A 21,924-nucleotide genomic window follows, 5' to 3' on the forward strand; every position below is an offset into this window, starting at 1 on the left:
TGCAGGCGCTGTAAGATCAGTCAGGTATCTACAGCGTAGCGAGTCTGGAACATTCCCAGTATGTTGGATCTCCCTTTAAACCTGTTAAGCAACAACTGTTGGGTGTGAAACTGTGGGTGTGCGAGGGTCTCGAGTGGAGGCAAAGACGATCTATTACATTGACAAGATAGCAGAGTGACCGCTCCAACAATGGAAATGCATGTCCTCAGTGAGTAAAGGCAAGTGAGATCAGGTGGGAACATTCTAGCCAATGAGAGGGCAGATACGTGTGTGTGTGAACAACACACACAAGTTGTTTTTCCTCAAAGTTGCCGGATTACCAGATTTAACTTGTTGTAAAAGGACAAAGTATGACCCGTAAGAGATATTTAACTTGTTGTAAAAGGACAAAGTATGACCCGTAAATTGCATCCACATCGGTACATCTGTTAACAGCCTAAACATTACGTTCGATCAAACAAGCCTCACGTAATTCGACACTCGTAGATCTCCATACCAAAAAAAAGGGCTTATTTCACGCTTTGCCGTTTCATCTCTGTTTTAGGGTAACTAACCAAAACACTTTCTGGTAACGACCTAAATCTAGTGATCAGTGACCTCTGCCTGAGCCCTGAAGTCAAATAGGTCTCTCGGTCTTACTGGAAAGCTTACAGGGTCCATGGTTTGTAGGCTCCTTCAAGCAGGGCTTCTGTGGGTTAAAGCCACACTCCTTCATTTGTGCATCTCCACCAAAAGACAAAGGCACCCAACAAATGTAAACAATGGAGAAAATGCATCACATCTCATTTTAACATACAAATAAAATTGTAATTTCTGTGACATCTAATCAGCAACGTGACTTTAAAGGTTATCTAACTTGCCGTGACTAATCACTGCAGATTCAAGAGACCATAACCCAGATGGGTGGTTAAGCCTTTTGCCCCGAAACAACTCAATTCGTCGGGGCGTTCCACAGGGATGCCGGTTCATGTCGACTCCAATGCTTCCCACAGATGTGTCAAGTTGACTGGATGTCCTTTGGGTGGTGGACCATTCTTGATACACACGGGAAACTGTTTAGCAGTTCTTGACAAACCGGTGCACCTACTACCATACCCCGTTCAAAGGCACTTAAATATTTTGTCTTGCCCATTCACCCTCTGAATGGCACATATACACAATCCATGTCTCAATTGTCTCGAGGCTTAAATATCCTTCTTTAACCCGTCTCCTCCCCTTCATCTACACTGATTGAAGTGGATTTAACAAGTGACATCAATAAGGGATCATAGCTTTCACCTGGATTCACCTGGTCAGTCTGTCAATTTTTTTTTGTACACTCAGTGTATTTACTATCAATCTACAGATGGAGTGTGACTGTGGCCCTTGAAGGGTACAATCACACTGGTTGTTATAGTGACATAAGGATTTCAAACACATAACATGGCTGTAAGAAGAAAGCAGTTATTGCACTTTCAGACTTCAATATTCTTCATTTAGTTTGATAAGGATTTTCATGCAAGGTATAGCTAATATCAACATACACACACACACACCTGGACATCACGATGGCTACGTATCCATGCAAAGCTACACATTTCATGGTCATGTATGGCTTATACATCATTATTATACACAACAGGAGTGCAATTTCAATAACATTTTACAGCAGTGCAATTACAACTAAAGGCTGTGCACAACAACATAATGCAATCATTTACAGCTGTTTTCTCGCCCAACTACATCGTTATTTTAAAGCTGTTCATAAAAATTGGTAGTGTCAGGAAGGAGGAGAAACGAATGATTGCTTAATCATCTACGGTTGGTTTATCACATCATGTTAAATAACAAATGACTGTAGCCTTCATTTCCAGGATAGTCCTTGGCAAGCTGTCCCAGTATCCAGAGAAGATCTTTCAGATGACTAACTAGGTTTCAGGTACCGTGTCCCTGCTACACACACTACTTCTGGTTAGTACTAAAACAGACTCAAAACGCAGCCATTTTTTTATCCACGCTGAGTGAATCCTGCCCTTCCATAACCCATTCTAAGTCCAGGTGTCTTTCCTATATAAGCCATGCAAGCCATTTACAACGTAGTGCAAGAATCTATCAAGGTTAAGTAATAGGTGGTCCGGTTCTAAGGTGAGAGGAGACATGTAGCGGTGGCTTAGTGGTTAAGAGCGTTGTGCCAGTAACCGAAAGGTCGCTGGTTCTAATCCCAGAGCAGACTAGGTGAAACATCTGTCAACGTGCCCTTGGGCAAGGCACTTAACCCTAATTGCTCAATGACAAAATAAAAAAGTAGGAGTGGTACGCCAGTACTATAGGACCGCTGTTTGAATGAAAAGTGAGCAGCATAGTTCTCTACGGTCAGAACCCCAACTTAAAAGATCTGTGTGAGTACTTCTCCTGTTAAGATTCAGCCCATATTAGTGTTTCTGTGGAAGACGTGTTGCAGTATGACACCTGGGTATATATATATATATATATAGGTTTCCATCTGGGCCGGCTAAGATCAGCTGTGGAACCACTTGTCAATTATGCATAATACTGAAATTCTATGGTATATTGATTATTAATTTTCACAAATACGCTACCGTCCTATTGAAATATGTTATCCATTGCATGTCTTTGTGATAGCGCTATAATATTGTGATAGTACTATAATATTGTGATAGCGCTATAATATTGTGATAGTGCTATAATATTGTGATAGCGCTATAATATTGTGATAGTGCTATAATATTGTGATAGCGCTATAATATTGTGATAGTGCTATAATATTGTGATAGTGCTATAATATTGTGATAGTACTATAATATTGTGATAGCGCTATAATATTGTGATAGTGCTATAATATTGTGATAGTGCTATAATATTGTGATAGTACTATAATATTGTGATAGCGCTATAATATTGTGATAGTGCTATGTACTTTATAAACTAGCACTAACTGCTAGCCTCGTACAAACCATACTGATCTCACAAGCTTACATTGGTTCTCGCTACCGTGTAGCTCGCGAGATCAGGATGGTTCGTACGAAGCTAATCTAATTTGCAAAGCTAGTGATGTCATGTTACTGTAGCATTTCTGCTTCCCTTGTCAGATTACACTTGAAATCACTCCCCTACTCAATAAATCAGCATGTCCTCCTGAGGACTTTTCACACTACCGAGCCAAACCAAGCCATTCCAGTTTGGTTTGGGTTTGGTTGTCAGGACAGCGTAAAACGGCTACTGGTGATTTTGCTCTCTGTCTCTGTACAGTTGATTGGGGTCTCCTGTCTTCTAGCCCAGGGTTGTGTTCAGTAGGCATGAAACGGAAGAAAGCGTCCCTAAACGCGTGGTAATATCTGAACTTGTCCAATAGGAAGCGCTTGCAAAACGTGGTCCGTTCCACAACGTTTTGCTACGGTGTGCCCTAATGAACATGACCCAGGTCTATGGCGACGTCCGTCTATCCCTGGTCTGTGTCTGTGAGGTAGAAGCCCAGCTTGGCCACAGTCATCTCCCTCCGTAGACGTGTCACTTCCCAGAACATCTGTTCCGCTGGGGGGGGGGGGGGGGGGGTCAGAGACAAAGACATTAGAGTTCCATTAGTTGAAAGGGTTTCAGAACACCAGACAAATCTGCTGTCTACATTGACAAAGAGTAATGTATTGCCACTGTCACCATTACTGTTCAAATGGGTCGATTGTTGACCTCAGTGTCTATCTGTCAGAGGAAGGACGTCAGCCTTACCGTCATGTCTGACCAGGCCCTGCTGGATGTAGCGGATGTAGGTGAAGAAATTACAGGCAGCCGTGATCTGGAGGGGCGGAAATTGGGAAGGTTTTCACACCTTCAAAACAAAAGTTCTCTCACGTAGGCCTACACGATCAAAGTATTTATGAACACAAAAAGGTAGCCATATTCATCAGTCTATAGATGTTGAGGATGAATCAATAAATGAACGTTATGCATCAATGTTCAGAACGCGTAATGTTGTTTAAAATGATTAGAAAACAACAAACGTGGTTGCTAGGTACCCGTGCCCTGCTGGAGGGAGAGATGTAGTAGTAACTCTCTCTGTCTCCAAGTTTGATGCGATGCTTACAGGACCGGGACACGCCGCTCAACGCACACTTCCTGTCAGAGGCAGAGAAACAAACACTACTCACTCATTTATCTATGGGCCTCTATGGAACTCTATGGAACTCTATGGGCTCTATGGAACTCTATGGGCTCTATGGAACTCTATGGGCTCTATGGGCTCTATGGAACTCTATGGAACTCTATGGGCTCTATGGGCTCTATGGGCTCTATGGGCTCTATGGAACTCTATGGAACTCTATGGAACTCTATGGAACTCTATGGAACTCTATGGAACTCTATGGAACTCTATGGGCTCTATGGAACTCTATGGGCTCTATGGAACTCTATGGAACTCTATGGGGCTCTATGGACCTCTATGGGCTCTATGGAACTCTATGGAACTCTATGGGCTCTATGGAACTCTATGGGCTCTATGGAACTCTATGGAACTCTATGGGCTCTATGGAACTCTATGGGCTCTATGGAACTCTATGGTGCCGGTTTCCAGACCAAATTAAGACTAATCCTTAGGAGGAAACCTAGCTTAATCTGGGTCCGGGAAATTGGCCCTACATGTAAAAGATATAAAAAAAATGTAATTGTTAGTTGTTTAACATTAGAAACAAAGAATGAACAAAAGCGTGGTCTGAACACTGGAACAAGACATGCCTGCCTGGTTAGACAAAGTGTTAGAGGGGGCATTCTGACCAGAGGGAAGAGGAAGGGTTAACACACAGTAGGTAGCCACAGAGTACTATGCACAGCCACACCATAGAACAAGTTATTGTTGTGGAAAAAGGAAAGTAATCAAATGATTGGCTCCTAAAGTCACTCCTAAAGTCACTTACGTCAATACTGCTGCTCTCGGGCCACTGGGAAAAGAATTCAATCAAATTGTGATTAGGAAGCATGAGGTGAAGCAGTGTAGCCCATTGAGTCAACCCACTAGGACTCAGAAAACCCGAAAACAGATCTGAAGAGAAAAACAAAAACTACTGTATAGAAAGTCAGACCGAAAGAATCAGGCTCTAGACAGAAACGACACAATTTGAAGTCAACATCACTGGGCGTCGACACGGTGGGAACATGTGGGTCCGAGCAAGTGTGATGTCATTCACGTAAACGTTCCATTATTGTTTTTATGTACAGTGGGGGAAAAAAGTATTTAGTCAGCCACCAATTGTGCAAGTTCTCCCACTTAAAAAGATGAGAGAGGCCTGTAATTTTCATCATAGGTACACGTCAACTATGACAGACAAAATGAGAAGAAAAAAAATCCAGAAAATCACATTGTAGGATTTTTAATGAATTTATTTGCAAATTATGGTGGAAAATAAGTATTTGGTCAATAACAAAAGTTTCTCAATACTTTGTTATATACCCTTTGTTGGCAATGACACAGGTCAAACGTTTTCTGTAAGTCTTCACAAGGTTTTCACACACTGTTGCTGGTATTTTGGCCCATTCCTCCATGCAGATCTCCTCAAGAGCAGTGATGTTTTGGGGCTGTCGCTGGGCAACACGGACTTTCAACTCCCTCCAAAGATTTTCTATGGGGTTGAGATCTGGAGACTGGCTAGGCCACTCCAGGACCTTGAAATGCTTCTTACGAAGTCACTCCTTCGTTGCCCGGGCGGTGTGTTTGGGATCATTGTCATGCTGAAAGACCCAGCCACGTTTCATCTTCAATGCCCTTGCTGATGGAAGGAGGTTTTCACTCAAAATCTCACGATACATGGCCCCATTCATTCTTTCCTTTACATGGATCAGTCGTCCTGGTCCCTTTGCAGAAAAACAGCCCCAAAGCATGATGTTTCCACCCCCATGCTTCACAGTAGGTATGGTGTTCTTTGGATGCAACTCAGCATTCTTTGTCCTCCAAACACGACGAGTTGAGTTTTTACCAAAAAGTTATATTTTGGTTTCATCTGACCATATGACATTCTCCCAATCCTCTTCTGGATCATCCAAATGCACTCTAGCAAACTTCAGACGGGCCTGGACATGTACTGGCTTAAGCAGGGGGACACGTCTGGCACTCCAGGATTTGAGTCCCTGGCGGCGTAGTGTGTTACTGATGGTAGGCTTTGTTACTTTGGTCCCAGCTCTCTGCAGGTCATTCACTAGGTCCCCCCATGTGGTTCTGGGGTGAGATCTTGCGTGGAGCCCCAGATCGAGGGAGATTATCAGTGGTCTTGTATGTCTTCCATTTCCTAATAATTGCTCCCACAGTTGATTTCTTCAAACCAAGCTGCTTACCTATTGCAGATTCAGTCTTCCCAGCCTGGTGCAGGTCTACAATTTTGTTTCTGGTGTCCTTTGACAGCTCTTTGGTCTTGGCCACAGTGGAGTTTGGAGTGTGACTGTTTGAGGTTGTGGACAGGTGTATTTTATACTGATAACAAGTTCAAACAGGTGCCATTAATACAGGTAACGAGTGGAGGACAGAGGAGCCTCTTAAAGAAGAAGTTACAGGTCTGTGAGAGCCAGAAATCTTGCTTGTTTGTAGGTGACCAAATACTTATTTTCCACCATAATTTGCAAATAAATTCATTAAAAATCCTACAATGTGATTTTCTGGAGAAAAAAATTCTCATTTTGTCTGTCATAGTTGACGTGTACCTATGATGAAAATTACAGGCCTCTCTCATCTTTTTAAGTGGGAGAACTTGCACAATTGGTGGCTGACTAAATACTTTTTTCCCCCACTGTATGTAGCCTAATGTTTGACCACAATATTACTAATATGTAGCCTAATGTTTGACCACAATGTTACTAATATGTAGCCTAATGTTTGACCACAATCTCACTAATATGTAGCCTAATGTTTGACCACAATGTTACTAGTATGTAGCCTAATGTTTGACCACAATGTTACTGAAAATTACAGGCCTCTCATCTTTTTAAGTGGGAGAACTTGCACAATTGGTGGCTGACTAAATACTTTTTTCCCCACTGTATGTTTGTTTGTTTGTTTGTTGTAAAAGTAAACTAAAATATTCCATCAAAAGACCAAATCTGGTTCCCATAATTTGTCATGGAGTCATGGATAATGATATTCATCATAGAAGACAGGTGTAGTCACCAAGAGGAGAGAAACTGTTCATTTTAATTTGGAAATAAGAGGTGAGAGGAAGAGCGAGTGATGGGCGTGGTGCAGTTGTGATTACGGTTGTCACGACAGTTATCATGGCAAGGAAACAAAACATGAAGCGGACTACATTTCCTGAGGAAAACAGTCTCAATGTTGTAAATAAACAACCTTATAATGCTATAAAAAAAAAAAAACGTTGAGTGATAACTCACTTGGGCCCGCCACACTCTATGGCGTTGGCTTTGACCATGGGTAAAGCTGACATGGCCACTGGTTCGATGGTCAGCGAGTTGTTCTCCACGGCACTCTGTACCGACTGAGACAACTGTTGACAGAAGAGGAGTAATAATAATAAACATTAGATTAAAAACAAGATATACACAAAGCCCAGATACATCTAGAAAATATAAATTGATTCTTGTGACTGACTTATTTCATATGCATTGTCAGTTGTGAATTGTGCCATTGTGCATTTATTGTCTAATCTGAATGTTATAGGCGAAGTTGCCTCTCAGAAAAATAACATTCTATTCTGGTATGAGCAGTTATGCTATTCCGTGCATTCGGAAAGTATTCAGACCCCTTTACTTTTTCCACGTTATGTTACAGCCTTATTCTAAAATTGATTAAATATTTGGGGGGTTTTCTCAGCAATCTACACACAATACCCCATAATGACAAAGCGAAAACATTTTGCTAATTTATAAAAAAACAAAACAGAAATACCTTATTTACATAAGTATTCAGACCCTTTGCTATGAGACTCAATATTGAGCTCAGGTGCATGCTGTTTCGATTGATCATCCTTGATGTTTCTACAACTTGATTGGAGTCCACCTGTGGTAAATTCAATTGATTGGACTTGATTTAGAAAGGCACACACCTGTCTATATAAGGTCCCATAGTTGACAGTGCATGTCAGAGCAAAAACCAAGCCATAGTGCTCCGAGACAGGATTGTGTTGAGGCACAGATCTGGGGAAGGTTACCGGCCAAACTGAGCAATCGGGGGCTAAGGGCCTTGGTCAGGGAGGTGAATGGGCTCCAGAGTTCCTATGTTGAGATGGGAGAACCTTCCAGAAGGACAACCATCTCTGCAGCACTCCACCAATCAGGCCTTTATGCTAGAGTGGCCAGACGGAAGCCACTCCTCAGTAAAAGGCACATGACAGCCCACTTGGAGTTTGCCAAAAGGCACCTAAAGACTCTCAGACCATGAGAAACAACATTCTCTGGTCTGATGAAACCAAGATTGAACTCTTTGGCCTGAATGCCAAGCGTCACGTCTGGAGGAAACCTGGCACCATCCCTTCGGTGAAGCATGGTGGTGGCAGCATCATGCTGTGGGGATGTTTTTCGGCGGCAGGGACTGGGAGACTAGTCAGGATCGAGGCAAAGATGAATGGAGCAAAGTACAGAGAGATCCTTGATGAAAACCTGCTCCAGAGCGCTCAGGACCTCAGACTGGGGCGAAGATTCACCTTCCAACAGGACAACAACCCTAAGCACACAGCCAAGACAACGCAGGAGTGGCTTCGGGACAAGTCTCTGAATGTCCTTTAGTGGCCCAGCCAGAGCCCGGACTTGAACCCGATCAAACATCTCTGGAGAGTCCTGAAAATAGCTGTGCAGCAACGCTCCCCATCCAACCTGACAGAGCTTGAGAGGATCAGCAGAGAAGAATGGGAGAAACTCCTCAAATACAGGTGTGCCAAGCTTGTAGCGTCATACCCAAGAAGACTCAAGGCTGTAATCGCTGCCAAAGGTGCTTCAACAAAGTACTGAGTAAAGGTTCTGAATACTCATGTAAATGTGATTTTTTCAATTTTTCAATTATTTTTTATAAATTAGCAAAAATTTCTAAAACATGTTTTTGCTTTGTCATTATGGGGCATTGTGTGTAGATTGATGAGGGGAAAAAAGAAACAAAAATTCATCAATTTTAGAATAAGGCTGTAACCTAAACAAAAAGTAGAAAAAGTCAAGGGGTCTGAATACTTTCCGAAGGCACAGAGAAACACAAAGGTACATGCCTCAGATCTGGTGAAGGAGAGACAGGGGCCGATGTCCTCTCTGTAGATACGGCCCAGGAAGGCTGACGTTCTGTCCAGACTCGGTCGGTCTCTCCAGGTCAGGAACTCTGCATACAGCACATTGTCCATCTGAGGACAGGAGATACTGTATAATTGTCATGAGAAATTATTTTATTAATTATTTTTCCTGTATTTGATTTACTGTGTATATGGATTAATATGTAATAAACATGATTGTATTTTCGGGAAGAAAGGCGCAGACAGATGCATTCCCTTGGGGAAGGGAAACAGGAGTTAACCACGTACACTACCGTTCAATAGTTTAGGGGTCACTTAGAAATGTCCTTGTTTTCGAAAGAAAAGCAATTTTGTTGTCCATTAAAATAACATCAAATTGATCAGAAATACAGTGTAGACATTGTTAATGTTGTAAATGGCTATTGTAGCTGGAAACGGCTGATTTTTTCTGGAATATCTACATCGGCGTACAGAGGCCCATTATCAGCAACCATCAGTCCTGTGTTCCAATGGCACGTTGTGTTTGCTAATCCAAGTTTAGCATTTTGAAAGGCTAATTGATCATTAGAAAACCCTTTTGCAATTATGTTAGCACAGCTGAAAACTGTTGTGCTGATTAAAGAAGCAATAAAACTGTCCTTCTTGAGACTAGTTGAGTATTTGGAGCATCAGCAATTGTGGGTTCGATTACAGAATCAAAATGGCCAGAAACAAATAACTTTCTTCTGAAACTCGTCAGTCTATTCTTCTTCTGAGAAATGAAGGCTATTCCATGCAAGAAATGCCAAGAAACTGAAGATCTCGTACAACGCTGTGTACTACTCCCTTCACAGAACAGCGCAAACTGTCTCTAACCAGAATAGAAAGAGGAGTGGGAGGCCCCGGTGCACAACTGAGCAAGAGGACAAATACATTAGAGTGTCTAGTTTGAGAAACAGGCGCCTCACAGGTCCTCAACTGGCAGCTTCATTAAATAGTACCCGCAAAACACCAGTCTCAATGTCAACAGTGAACAGGCGACTCCGGGAACCATAACTTAGACACTGATCATACAGTAAAGCAGGGAAGAAATAGCGACTATAGAAATGCCTGCATATCCAAAGCTTCCCAACCTGTCAATGGCTAAGCTTAATCATATATAGGCCTTGTAATGAAGCCAGGGATTTACAGTAACCCCATCCTTAGCCTCTTCCAGGCTTTCACCTCACCTTCGGTATGAAAGCCTGTGGGAACAGAGGCTAACAGAAGGTGGAGTAGCCAAGCCCTCCAGTTGGAATAGGTACGTTCAAACAGAGGAGGAGATTCAAAACCGAAAGCCAATCATTTTCACTGGTTCCCACATGGGGTAACAAATTATATTAAAAAAACATGTATATATTTTTTCATTCTGAAATATCAATTAAAATTATATATAGTATACAAGCAATGCTAGCGCCATAAATTAACTCTGGATAATTTGAGCTTCTGAAAAGGGGTGGTATTATTATTTACTCACAGCCAATCAGACAATGGCAATCAGCGCTCCACTCAAACCTACTTTTCCAATATGAACTCTGGCGAAGCCGAGGCTACCCCATCCTAGACCTCACAGAGCAAGCAGAAACACAGTGGCAAGGACAACCTCCCTAGAAGGAAGAAACCTAGAGAGGAACCAGAGGGGTGTGGTTACCTGTCGGCTGAGAGAGCTTGGCCCCTCCCCCTGCTCTGCCCAGTAGGGTTCATAGGTCACAGAGATCGAGTGGCCCGGAACCAGACACAAAATCAGAGAGAGGAGCGCAGGAACAGCAGGCTGAGAGAGAAGAGGATGGAGGGAAGGAGAGAGAGAGAAGAGGGAAAAGAGAGAGAGAGAGAGAGAGAGAGAGAGAGAGAAGAGGGAAAAGAGAGAGAGAGAGGGAAAGGAGAGAGAGAGGGAGAGAGAGAGAGAGAGGAAAAGGAGAGAGAGAGAGAGAGAGAGAGAGAAGAGGGAAAGGAGAGAGAAGAGGGAAAGGAGAGAGAGGGAGAGAAGAGGGAAAGGAGATGAGCAAGTGAAAGAAAACAGGAAGTAAAGGAGAGGCAAAAAATAACCACATGATGATAGGGAGAGGAGGAGGATGAGGATGATGTGGAGATAGGGAGAGGAGGAAAGAAACACATTCACAGGGTTATAGTGGGAAGCCGTAGAAGAGTTAGTGCAGAAACAAGGTTTGAATTGCTGTTAGTGGTCACAGTGGGTCGATTGATTGGGAGAGTGCAACCAAAAGCAGACCCAAGATTAGATAGATTATGGCGCACACATTCTCAAAGTACATAAGTGTGTACAACACAACAGTATGGCCGTGTCCGAAATCTGCCTTGCCTACTAATTACTAAAACGACATACTGTGTACTAATAATACTACATAGACTACATGACCAAAAGTATGTGGACACCTACTCGTTGAACATCTCATTCCAAAATCATGGGCATTAATATGGAGTTGGTCCCCCCTTTGCTGCTATAACAGCCTCCACTCTTCTGGGAAGGCTTTCCACTAGATGTTGGAACATTGCTGCAGGGACTTGCTTCCATTCAGCCACAAGAGCATTAGTGAGGTTGGGCCCTGATGTTGGGCGATTAGGCCTGGCTCGCAGTCGGCGTTCCAATTCATCCCAAAGGTGTTCGATGGGGTTGAGGTCAGGGCTCTGTGCAGGCCAGTCAAGTTCTTCCACACCGATCTCGACAAACCATTTCTATAAGGAGCTCGCTTTGTGCACAGGGGCATTGTCATGCTGAAACAGGAAAGGGCCTTCCCCAAACTGTTGCCACAAAGTTGGAAGCACAGAATCGTCTAGAATGTCATTGTATGCTGTAGCATTAAGATTTCCCTTCACTGGAACTAAGGGGCCTAGCCCGAACCATGAAAAACAGCCCCAGACCATTATTCCTCCTCCACCAAACTTTACAGTTGGCACTATGCATTGGGGCAGGTAGCGTTCTCCTGGCATCCGCCAAACCCAGATTAGTCCGTCGGACTGCCAGATGGTGAAGCGTGATTCATCACTCCAGAGAACGCATTTCCACTGCTACAGAGTCTAATGGCGGCGAGCTTTACACCACTCCAGCCGATGCTTGGCATTGCGCATGGTGATCTTAGGCTTTTGTGTGGCTGCTCGCCCATGGAAAACCCATTTCATGAAGCTCCCGACAAACAGTTATTGTGCTGATGTTGCTTCCAGAGGCAGTTTGGAACTCGGTAGTGAGTTTTGCAACCATTTACATCATTTAGCAGACGCTCTTATCCAGAGCGACTTACAAATTGGTGCATTCAACTTATGATAGCCAGTGGGACAACCAACTTCTTTTTTTATTTTATTTTTATTTATTTTTTTATCGGGGGTGGGGGAAGAAGGATTACTTTATACTATTCCAGGTATTCCTTAAAGAGGTAGGGTTTCAAGTGTCTCCGGAAGGTGGTGAGTGACCGTAGAGGTAGGGGAGCTAGCAGGCCAGAGGTGGATGAACGTAATGCCCTCATTTGGGTGTAGGATCAGAGCCTGAAGGTAAGGAGGTGCCGTTCCCCTCACAGCTCCGTAGGCAAGCACCATGGTCTTGTAGTAGATGCGAGCCTCAACCGAGGACAGATGATTTTTACGCGATTCAGCACTCGGCGGTTCCGTTCTGTGAGCTTGTGTGGCCGACCACTTCGTGGCTGAGCCGTTGTTGCTTCTAGGCGTTTCCACTTCACAATAACAGCACTTACAGTTGACCGGGGCAGCTCTAGCAGGGCAGAAATTTGACGAACTGACTTGTTGGAAAGGTGGCATCCTATGACGGTGCCACGTTGAAAGTCACTGAGCTCTTCAGTAAGGCCGTTCTACTGCCAATGTTTGTCTACGGAGATTGCATGGCTGTGTGCTCGATTTTATACACCCGTCAACAACGGCGTGGCTGAAATAGCCGAATCCACTAATTTGAAGGGGTGTCCACATACTTTTGTATATATAGTGTCCTATTTAGAAAGTACTGTTTAGTAAAAACTAATGCAGTAGGCAACAAATATCAACATACTACTCAGAAGGCGTCATCTAATGCACAATCGCGCATTGTTCCCCGCCATTCGTTCATTTTTGTAGAGCGCATCTCCTGTTCTGATTATCAGCTGCTGTCGAACACAAGTGGGTGTGAAAAGGCAATTATTTTCCTCAATAGAAAATTACTGGGATGAATTTAGTGCAGAAAATTCTACTAGACGAAGAGCTGAAAAGAGTACGGGCCTGTCTAGACTTGACAGTTAATGCAGTTTTTGTATTCTGATCACGGAGTTCTGATCATGGAGTTCCGAACACATCATGCGTCTACACTTATATTTAAACGTGTCCACATTGTGTCCAGATTCCCTTTTCCCACGCTATATTCAAATGCCAGTATGCATTCTGCATTGGTCCAGCGTCGTCCAAGGTAGGGGAGGGTTTGGCCGGCAGGGATGTGAGTTCGTTTCCCATAGGGGGCCAGTATGAAAAAAAAAAATATATATATATATATATAAAACATGTATGCATTCACTAACTGTAAGTCGCTCTGGATAAGAGCGTCTGCTAAATGACTAAAATGTAAATGTAGAATAGGCAAAATATGACAACAGAACAACTTGATGGCAGTAGCTAACTACTTTAGCTAAGCCAGCTAACCTCTGTAGTTAGCCAGCAAGCAAAGCTAAAGGGATTGCAAACACGTTACCATAACTCTAGCCAAACCCAAAATTGTTTTTCCTAAATATTAGCTAGCTGGTTAGCATTTATGAGGCCAGCAAACATGTTACTTACAGGCTTGGAACGTATTTCCTCTAACGCTATAACGAAAAAGGTGCCTCTCGCTCCCAAAACACACGGTTTCTGGAGACTTGTGGGCGGAGTGCTAATGACGTTGCCCACTGTATGCGCTTTCAGTAGCCTGATCGCGTCCAGACTGCGGAGAAATCAGCACACAATGCGACCAGAACGGAACACAATCGGATCACAATGCGACACTTGTGTGTCTAGACTGGTCTTTTCAATGCGATCTTCGTGTTCTGATAGCAGAAGTCGCATGTAAGTGTCAAGTGTAGACACAGCCTATGACATCCTGTCATTTTAAAGCATACTACATTAACTACATTTCATTTACTATAAAACGTTCTATTTTCGCATACTTAAAAAGCCAACTACTTAGAACGCAAGTATGGGTATTCAGACACGGCTGGTGTGTTGTCTGAAGGCAACTGGGCCTACCTCTTTGTCCTCTGTGACTGGCTGCAGGGAGACAGAGGTCGGGTCTAAGTGCCCACCAGAGGCCAATGGCAGGGCCCAGCTGGCGCTTTTGTTGCGTGTGTGTCCCCCTCCATGGCGGGGGCTGGCCCCCCTGGACCTAGTGCCCGGGGAGAGGAGCTGAGGGTGGGCCTGACGGTTGGGGGAAGAGGGGGTGGAGGTCAGGACCATGGTCTTCAGGGCTGACACCTCTGCCTGCAGGACATCAATCTGGGGAGAGACAAGAACACGGGGGGGTGGTTATAGACAGTAGTTATACATCGTACCCAAACCGACGCACAACAGCATGGGAGCAGCACAGGGTCAGCCGTAGAGCAGCGTCCCTGGAGCAGGTTAGGGGTAAAGTGCCTTGCTCAAGGGCACAACGGCAGTAGGTGGCAAATGGGATATTGATGCCAGCAACCCTCTGGCTTCTGGCTCACTCATGCCAAATGTTCCCCGTCGGCCCTGGGATTAGAACCGGCAACCCTCCAGAACCAGGCACAACTCTAACAGATTCTTATAGGTTTTCCTGCATTAAGCAGGTACAGGTAACCTGTGTGGCTCTTTCGGTAAGAGTTCGACAAGGTTGTGGGTTCAATTCCCGGATGGGATCGCAGACTGACCTTGCCCTGAGCCTCCTTCAGCTGCTTCTCTGCTGCAGCTTGTTTCACGTTGGCCTCATGCACCATCCTGTGAGCTTCCTGTGGGAACAGGAAGACAACAGTGTTACAACAACCATGCAGGGGCCACACTTCTCAATGTCAAGATGTACTGGTCCCATCACGGAGCACTCACACCCAGGACAGATCAGCGTGTTGCAGGCTGTGGGTCTCATTCCTGCCTCCCTCAAGCTAACCTTGATTCCCCGCTCCAGGGAGTATGGTCACACCAGACTAACCTCAAACAGACTGGCAGTGAGCTCCTCCGCTCCTGCTCCAGGGAGTATGGTCACACCAGACTAACCTCAAACAGACTGGCAGTGAGCTCCTCCGCTCCTGCTCCAGGGAGTATGGTCACACCAGACTAACCTCAAACAGACTGGCAGTGAGCTCCTCCGCTCCTGCTCCAGGGAGTATGGTCACACCAGACTAACCTCAAACAGACTGGCAGTGAGCTCCTCCAGCTCCCGCTCCAGCTGATCTCTGACCTGCGACAGACGCTCACACTCCTTATCCTTCAGCTTCAGCTCCTGGGAGGGGATGGGAGAGGGGAGAGGTGGAGGAGAGGAGGGGGGAGGTGGAGGAGAGGAGGGGAGAGGTGGAGGAGAGGAGGGGAGAGGTGGAGGAGAGGGGAGAGGTGGAGGAGAGGAGAGAGGTGGAGGAGAGGAGAGAGGTGGAGGAGAGGGGAGAGGTGGAGGAGAGGAGAGAGGTGGAGGAGAGGAGAGAGGTGGAGGAGAGGAGAGAGGTGGAGGAGATGGGAGAGGTGGAGGAGAGGGGAGGGGAGGACAGGGAAGAGATGAAGAGAAGGGAGAGGTGGAGGAGAGGGGAGAGGTGGAGGAGAGGAGGGGAGAGGTGGAGGAGAGGGGAGAGGTGGAGGAGAGGAGGGGAGAGGTGGAGGAGAGGGGAGAGGAGAGGTGGAGGAGAGGGGAGGAGAAGAGAGGGGAGAGGTGGAGGAGAGGAGGGGAGAGGTGGAGGAGAGGGGAGAGGTGGAGGAGAGGAGAGAGGTGGAGGAGAGGAGGGGAGAGGTGGAGGAGAGGTGGAGGAGAGGGGAGAGGTGGAGGAGAGGAGGGGTGGAGGAGAGGGGAGAGGTGGAGGGGTGGAGGAGGAGGGGAGAGGTGGAGGAGAGGGGAGAGGTGGAGGAGAGGAGAGAGGTGGAGGAGAGGAGAGAGGTGGAGGTGGAGGAGAGGTGGAGGAGAAGAGAGGGGAGGACAGGGAAGACATGGAGAAGAGAGGGGAGAGGTGGAGGAGAGGGGAGAGGTGGAGGAGAGGAGGAGAGAGGTGGAGGAGAGGAGAGAGGTGGAGGAGAGGAGAGAGGTGGAGGAGAGGAGAGAGGTGGAGGAGAGGGGAGAGGTGGAGGAGAGGAGGGGAGAGGTGGAGGAGAGGAGGGGAGAGGTGGAGGAGAGGTGGAGGAGAAGAGAGGGGAGGACAGGGAAGAGATGGAGAAGAGAGGGGAGAGGTGGAGGGGAGGGGAGAGGTGGAGGGGAGGAGAGAGGTGGAGGGGAGGAGAGGGAAGAGATGGAGGAGATGGGAGATGGGAGAGAGGTGGAGGAGAACTGTGTCAGTATGCAGCAGCATACTGTAGGACTAAACCTATAGGGATGACACCCTTTTCCAGGTCACGCATTGTTATTGATTCAAGCAACTGCCATTTAGTAGAGATGGGCGTCAGAGAGATCAGTGTGTGTGTGTGAGAGTCTGTAATAAGGGTCCCCCACCTTCTGTGCAGCGTCCAGTTGTTCCCGTAGGATCTCTGATCCCTTTTCTCTGATCTCCAGGGAAGAGCTCCGGAGGCGGGACACGTTGTCCTCATGCTCCCCGCCCCGGGCACCCTCCAGCTGGGTAGCACCCTCCAGCCTGCTGCCCTCCCTGCCCCTGACCTGGCTCCGGACCTGGGTAACAGCTCCCTCCTGGGGCCTGGTGGACCTGGGGTCAGCCGGCCCTCCACCCTCAACCCTGGGGCTTGGAACTGGCTCCAGGTCTACCAACCTTTAGAAAACATAAAAATACATGATATTTAATAGGGCTATCAGGAAGGAATTGGTTGTTTTAGACTCACTAAATGTGTTTATAGTTAGGCCTACTATAGTTTGAAACCTAGTCCATACAGTAGGCTAGACAGTCTGCATGAAAATGAATGATGCAATATTGTTTCCCCCTTTTTATAGCGAATTGAAGGAAAGTTGGCCGGTGCACAGTGCACAAATCGACTCTAGGGGGTTAACTTTCTCTCTGCCTTCAAGAGGGGTACAACTGATGTGTTTTGCCTGCGAGGTGCCCCCCAACCAAATATTGATTAGGGCCCACAAAAGGCTAGTCCTTGAATCAGTTACCCAACCAAGGCAGGGCCCCCCAGTTACCCACGTGGGCCCCCCTACCTCCGCCCATCTGACGAGTAGCAGAGCAGCAGCAGGGCGTCTATCCTTATTGAGAGCGGCCTCCTGTGGTTGCAGTAAAAAAATAAAATAAAAAAATAATCTCTGCCTCAGGGCTTCAGCCCCTGCATTTATCAGGCCCTGTCAAAAACAATAACATTCCAATAGTCACATCTGTCATTAAGACTAGTCACAACATGTGAGGCCGAACTAGCCTACACAACTTTTTCATAACTTTTGCTAATGCCATAATGTCAGTCTGACAGCACAACATTTCACCGGATTTCCCTTCCCAGCTCCCCGCACTTACAGTCTCACCACCCGGCTGGATGATTCACCACGTACCGCCGCCGTGACCGCGATGGCATCTAACTCAATGTTCCCAAGAATTCCATTAATTGTTAGTGTCCAATGTTGACTTGCTGTCGATATCATTCAGAAAGACCATTGCAATAGTTTCAAAACAATGTTAGCCTACTATTAAAGAATGTTGAGGACAACGCTATGGACTACAATGAATGTTTCATCGAGTCATCAAACGAGATAAAGTTAGGCGAATGTTATTTCGTTACTGATGAATTGTCTCGTTGTGAACGCTGTTTGCGATGCGCTGTATTATATTTTCCATTCCGATAGAGAAAAGGAGGAATTGTGTCGTCGTCATCATCCATCTGCCATAGGTCACATGATGACACATCCTCACGTCCCAACCCCCAAAAATCTAGTTAAGGAAACATGATCAAATAGTTGCCTACTTCACACTGCAGCCAAGCGATGTGCAATTCAACTCAACAGACGCATCCAGTATCTAGTGTCAATAGAACAGAGTTGATATAGAACACCACGTAGGCATATCTATAGTGCAGAGCGTTGTTGAGCAGTCATGGAACAGTATTATAGATTAGAATATACAGTTGATATAGAATAGAAAAGAGTCTGATATAGAATAGAGTGGATACAAATCATAATCTATATTCTCTCTACTTTCCACTGATGATGATACTGCAAATGGACTGTGCAGGTTATTGGTGGGAGATATATACTTCTATTGGCCTAGATATTTCTGGTTCGATTGTTGCTGTTTTTACTAAAAGGGGCACAGTGCATCAGTGGAAAGAGCCTGCATTAGTGGACTGACTAACATGCTATGGAAAGGACTAAAACACATTACCAGACAGAATATTGGTGTTCACAGTATATCTGGCGTATGACATTAACGTGGTACAAATGAAGATTTGTTATGGACAACACCAAAAAGCAACAGGCTTGGAGCCAACCTACAGCTGTCAGTATCCAATCAAACCCATAACAGGTCTCTTACCTTCCGACCTTACACCTCTCCTCTCGGTGGGAGGGATATTTGGCTCTCCCTCTCCGCTGTGCATGCTCCAGAACACCGGGTTTACCATAGAACGTGGCGTTGGAGTACACCTGGACACCAGATCTGGCTGATCCTAGTACTTCATACCCCGGGTTGGAGGCAGAGACAGGCGGAGGAGAGGAGGACAGCTGCACACTGTGGAGACCCTCAAAAGCATCCATTTTTCCCAGGCAGAGAAACACTAATCCAACCGCAGTTTACCGGTAACGTCAGTTTACTGTGAAGGTTCTGGCTTTTGTGAGATCAAATAATAAGGGATGAGTTCTTCCACCTTCAGTCTTGTTTTCCTTTCCCTGTGTGCTGTAGGAGGACCCCCTCACTTCAGTAGGCATTTACCTGGGGAAAATACATCTACTTTACTAGAATAGAATATGATAGAGCAGAATAGATTAATAATAATAATATAATAATATGCCATTTAGCAGACGCTTTTATCCAAAGCGACTTACAGTCATGCGTGCATACATTTCTTGTGTATGGGTGGTCCCGGGGATCGAACCCACTACCTTGGCGTTACAAGCGCCGTGCTCTACCAGCTGAGCTACAGAGGACCACGAAGGACCCAGATTAGAAAATACTTCGGTGGAATTCAACCTGCCATATTATAATGAGGCCCAGGCCTACTTTTAATAAACCGAACCGTCCACTCCCCTCCCGCTGGGGACCTCCCCATACTCTTCAGCAGGTGCCCCTCTCTTGGCCAACACTAGCCGACTGAACTCATCTCCACGATTTGAGCGGCTACTAGTGTGGGCGGACTGGAGCTCCGTTGTCACATAAAAAAAAAGTTTTTTTTTTTATTGTGTTTTTTTAACTACCGATTTCGAAACCCAAAGAACAGCACGCAATTAACACAGAACAATGTCGTGTGTGTAAATCATTTAATGACGTCAGAGCTCCAGTCCGCCCATGGAGTTGAGTCGGTCAGGCCAGCACCCAGAAAAATGAAACGGTTGTTCTTTTCTCTCATACAAATACAAATTAACGCGTTCGACAATCATACCCTACTTCCTTTTTTTTTTGTTATGAATGCCTATCGGTTTAGATTATTCATTTAGACAAGTTTACAAATTGATTGGCTGTACAGACGCTTTTGCAAAAGCTAAACGTTGTTGGCTATGGAATGCGTAAGGTGCAGCAACTCACCATGTGTGGTTCAAACTTGATAGCTGGTAGATTTATTTTTGGTGAAATACTGAACACAATCTCAAAATCTTCTTAATCTTAGTGAACCATATGTCATTCGACCGAAAGTTGCGGAGGGCAGGAGAAAAAAAACAGCACAGTCCGAAGTTCAGCCTCTGGTTGTTGTTCCCTTGATCCACGGCGAACGGCGTTAATTACTAACACCTTCGCTCCTGGTGACCTGCAATGCGCATTGCTACCACTAGGCGTCTGCCGAGAGGTTTGACTCATAGATAATGACAAAGTCCTCTAGTGGTCAAAAAGTCCTTTTAGCGTGTGGGCAGCGCCATTGATGGCTTCCACCATGCCTCCGCCATTTTAAAGTAGTGAAAGTAGTCAGCTGGGTGGGGATTCCCATTGGGTTGTAGCCCCAATGGACCTGCCCATGCTGTCACAGACGCTATAATGGCACAGATATAAGTCCTCTATCTATCTCTATGGTTTGACCACTCTGAGTATTTCTGTGGTTAAGATGTATCCTTTTGAAGAATTCCAGTGGAGGCTGCCGAGGGGAAAACGGCTCATAATAATGGCTGGAACGGCGCGAATGGAATGACATGAAACCATGTGTTTGATGCATTTGATACCGTTCAACTTATTCCGTTCCAGCCATTACCACGAGCCCCTCCTCCCCAATTAAGATGCCACCAACCTCCCGTGGTATGTGATATTATTTTGGTAATAAATTGAGCTATGGGTTTTATTTTTTCGGTTGGCTGTGACATGGTGTAGACTGGCATCCACTCACACATTTTGCCAATAAAAATGGTGTTGTTACATTTAACTTTTATTTGTTTTAATGTGTGTTGTGTTGTACACAGATTTGTTGAGATTAGCTCGGTACCAGGCCTCACAAAGCAGCTTTGTTGCAGAAACAGCTTAACACATCAAGTGACCGGAGGTCTGCAAGTCCCTCTCCCACATCCGTCGCTCCACCATTCAGACTGGCAACACACTTTCCCTTAACGCACAGTGAGTATATCATAAATAATCAATCTGATCAATCAATCTATAGTTATCTGATGGACACAATGGAATGTAGATGAAGGCCTGTGAATATTTCCTCGATTGAGTTTTTTTGATGTTGCTATAATGTATGTGATGCACAGTGAGTATATTGTAAATATAATAGACAATCAATCTGATCACTCTATAGTTAAAGTTTAGATTCAATAGAGTGAAGATTTAGATGAAGGAATACGAATATTATGAATATGTTCTCGACTGAGTTGGAAAGCTTGATTGTAGGGCTCTATTGATTTATTGTGGATATCTCTGTATCACAGGAGGTTGGTGGGACCTTAATTGGGGAGGACGGGCTCGTTCTAATGACTGGAGCGGAATCAGTGGAATGGTATCAAATACATCAAACACGTGGTTTCCATGGTTTCCAGGTGTTCGATGCCATTCCATTTGCTCTGTTCCGGCCATTTTTATGAGCCGGTCAAAGTTGCTAGATGACTCTGTTAATTACCCACAATCTTACTTCCCCTCTCTCTCCATCTTGTGCTGAACTTTACTCTCAATAGCACCATGTCTTCAGATAGTGGATCCATTAGCTAATATCTAATTATAAGAATTGTCTCTCCGGATAGTTTGTTATCAAGTAGATATGTGATCGAATCAGCCGTATGTGTCACTGTCAGTGTTTTGGAAAGTTGACTTGTAAAGCAGACAGACAAAGTGACAGTAGTTGATCATTTTGATACACCAAAGTCAGTTACCCAGCCATCCATCCAGCCAGCTCTCCATCCATCCAGCCAGCTCTCTATCCATCCAGCCAGCTCTCCATCCAGCCAGCTCTCCATCCATCCAGCCAGCTCTCCATCCATCCAGCCAGATAGCTCTCCATCCATCCAGCCAGATAGCTCTCCATCCATCCA

General features: G+C 45.3%; 1 protein-coding gene across 1 annotated transcript; it reads right to left on the reverse strand.

Moving 5' to 3' along the window:
• Nucleotides 1–1,317: 1,317 nt before the first annotated feature.
• On the reverse strand, nt 1,318–20,279 carry LOC311115631 (guanine nucleotide exchange factor for Rab-3A-like). Its single transcript, XM_084190790.1, has 13 exons — nt 20,003–20,279; nt 18,797–19,192; nt 16,819–17,089; nt 15,538–15,633; nt 15,068–15,145; nt 14,427–14,672; nt 10,870–10,989; nt 9,183–9,311; nt 7,363–7,475; nt 4,905–4,928; nt 4,011–4,110; nt 3,724–3,790; nt 1,318–3,531 (listed from the first exon to the last, which is right to left on the reverse strand). Exons 2-13 carry the CDS (start codon nt 19,015–19,017, stop codon nt 3,440–3,442), a joined length of 1,557 nt encoding a protein of 518 aa, XP_084046916.1. The 5' UTR covers nt 19,018–19,192; nt 20,003–20,279; the 3' UTR covers nt 1,318–3,439.
• Between the last annotated feature and the right edge of the window lie 1,645 nt (nt 20,280–21,924).

This window comes from Coregonus lavaretus, assembly GCF_964263955.1.
Source record: "Coregonus lavaretus genome assembly, contig: HAP1_SCAFFOLD_418, whole genome shotgun sequence".
Lineage (NCBI taxonomy): Eukaryota > Metazoa > Chordata > Actinopteri > Salmoniformes > Salmonidae > Coregonus > Coregonus lavaretus.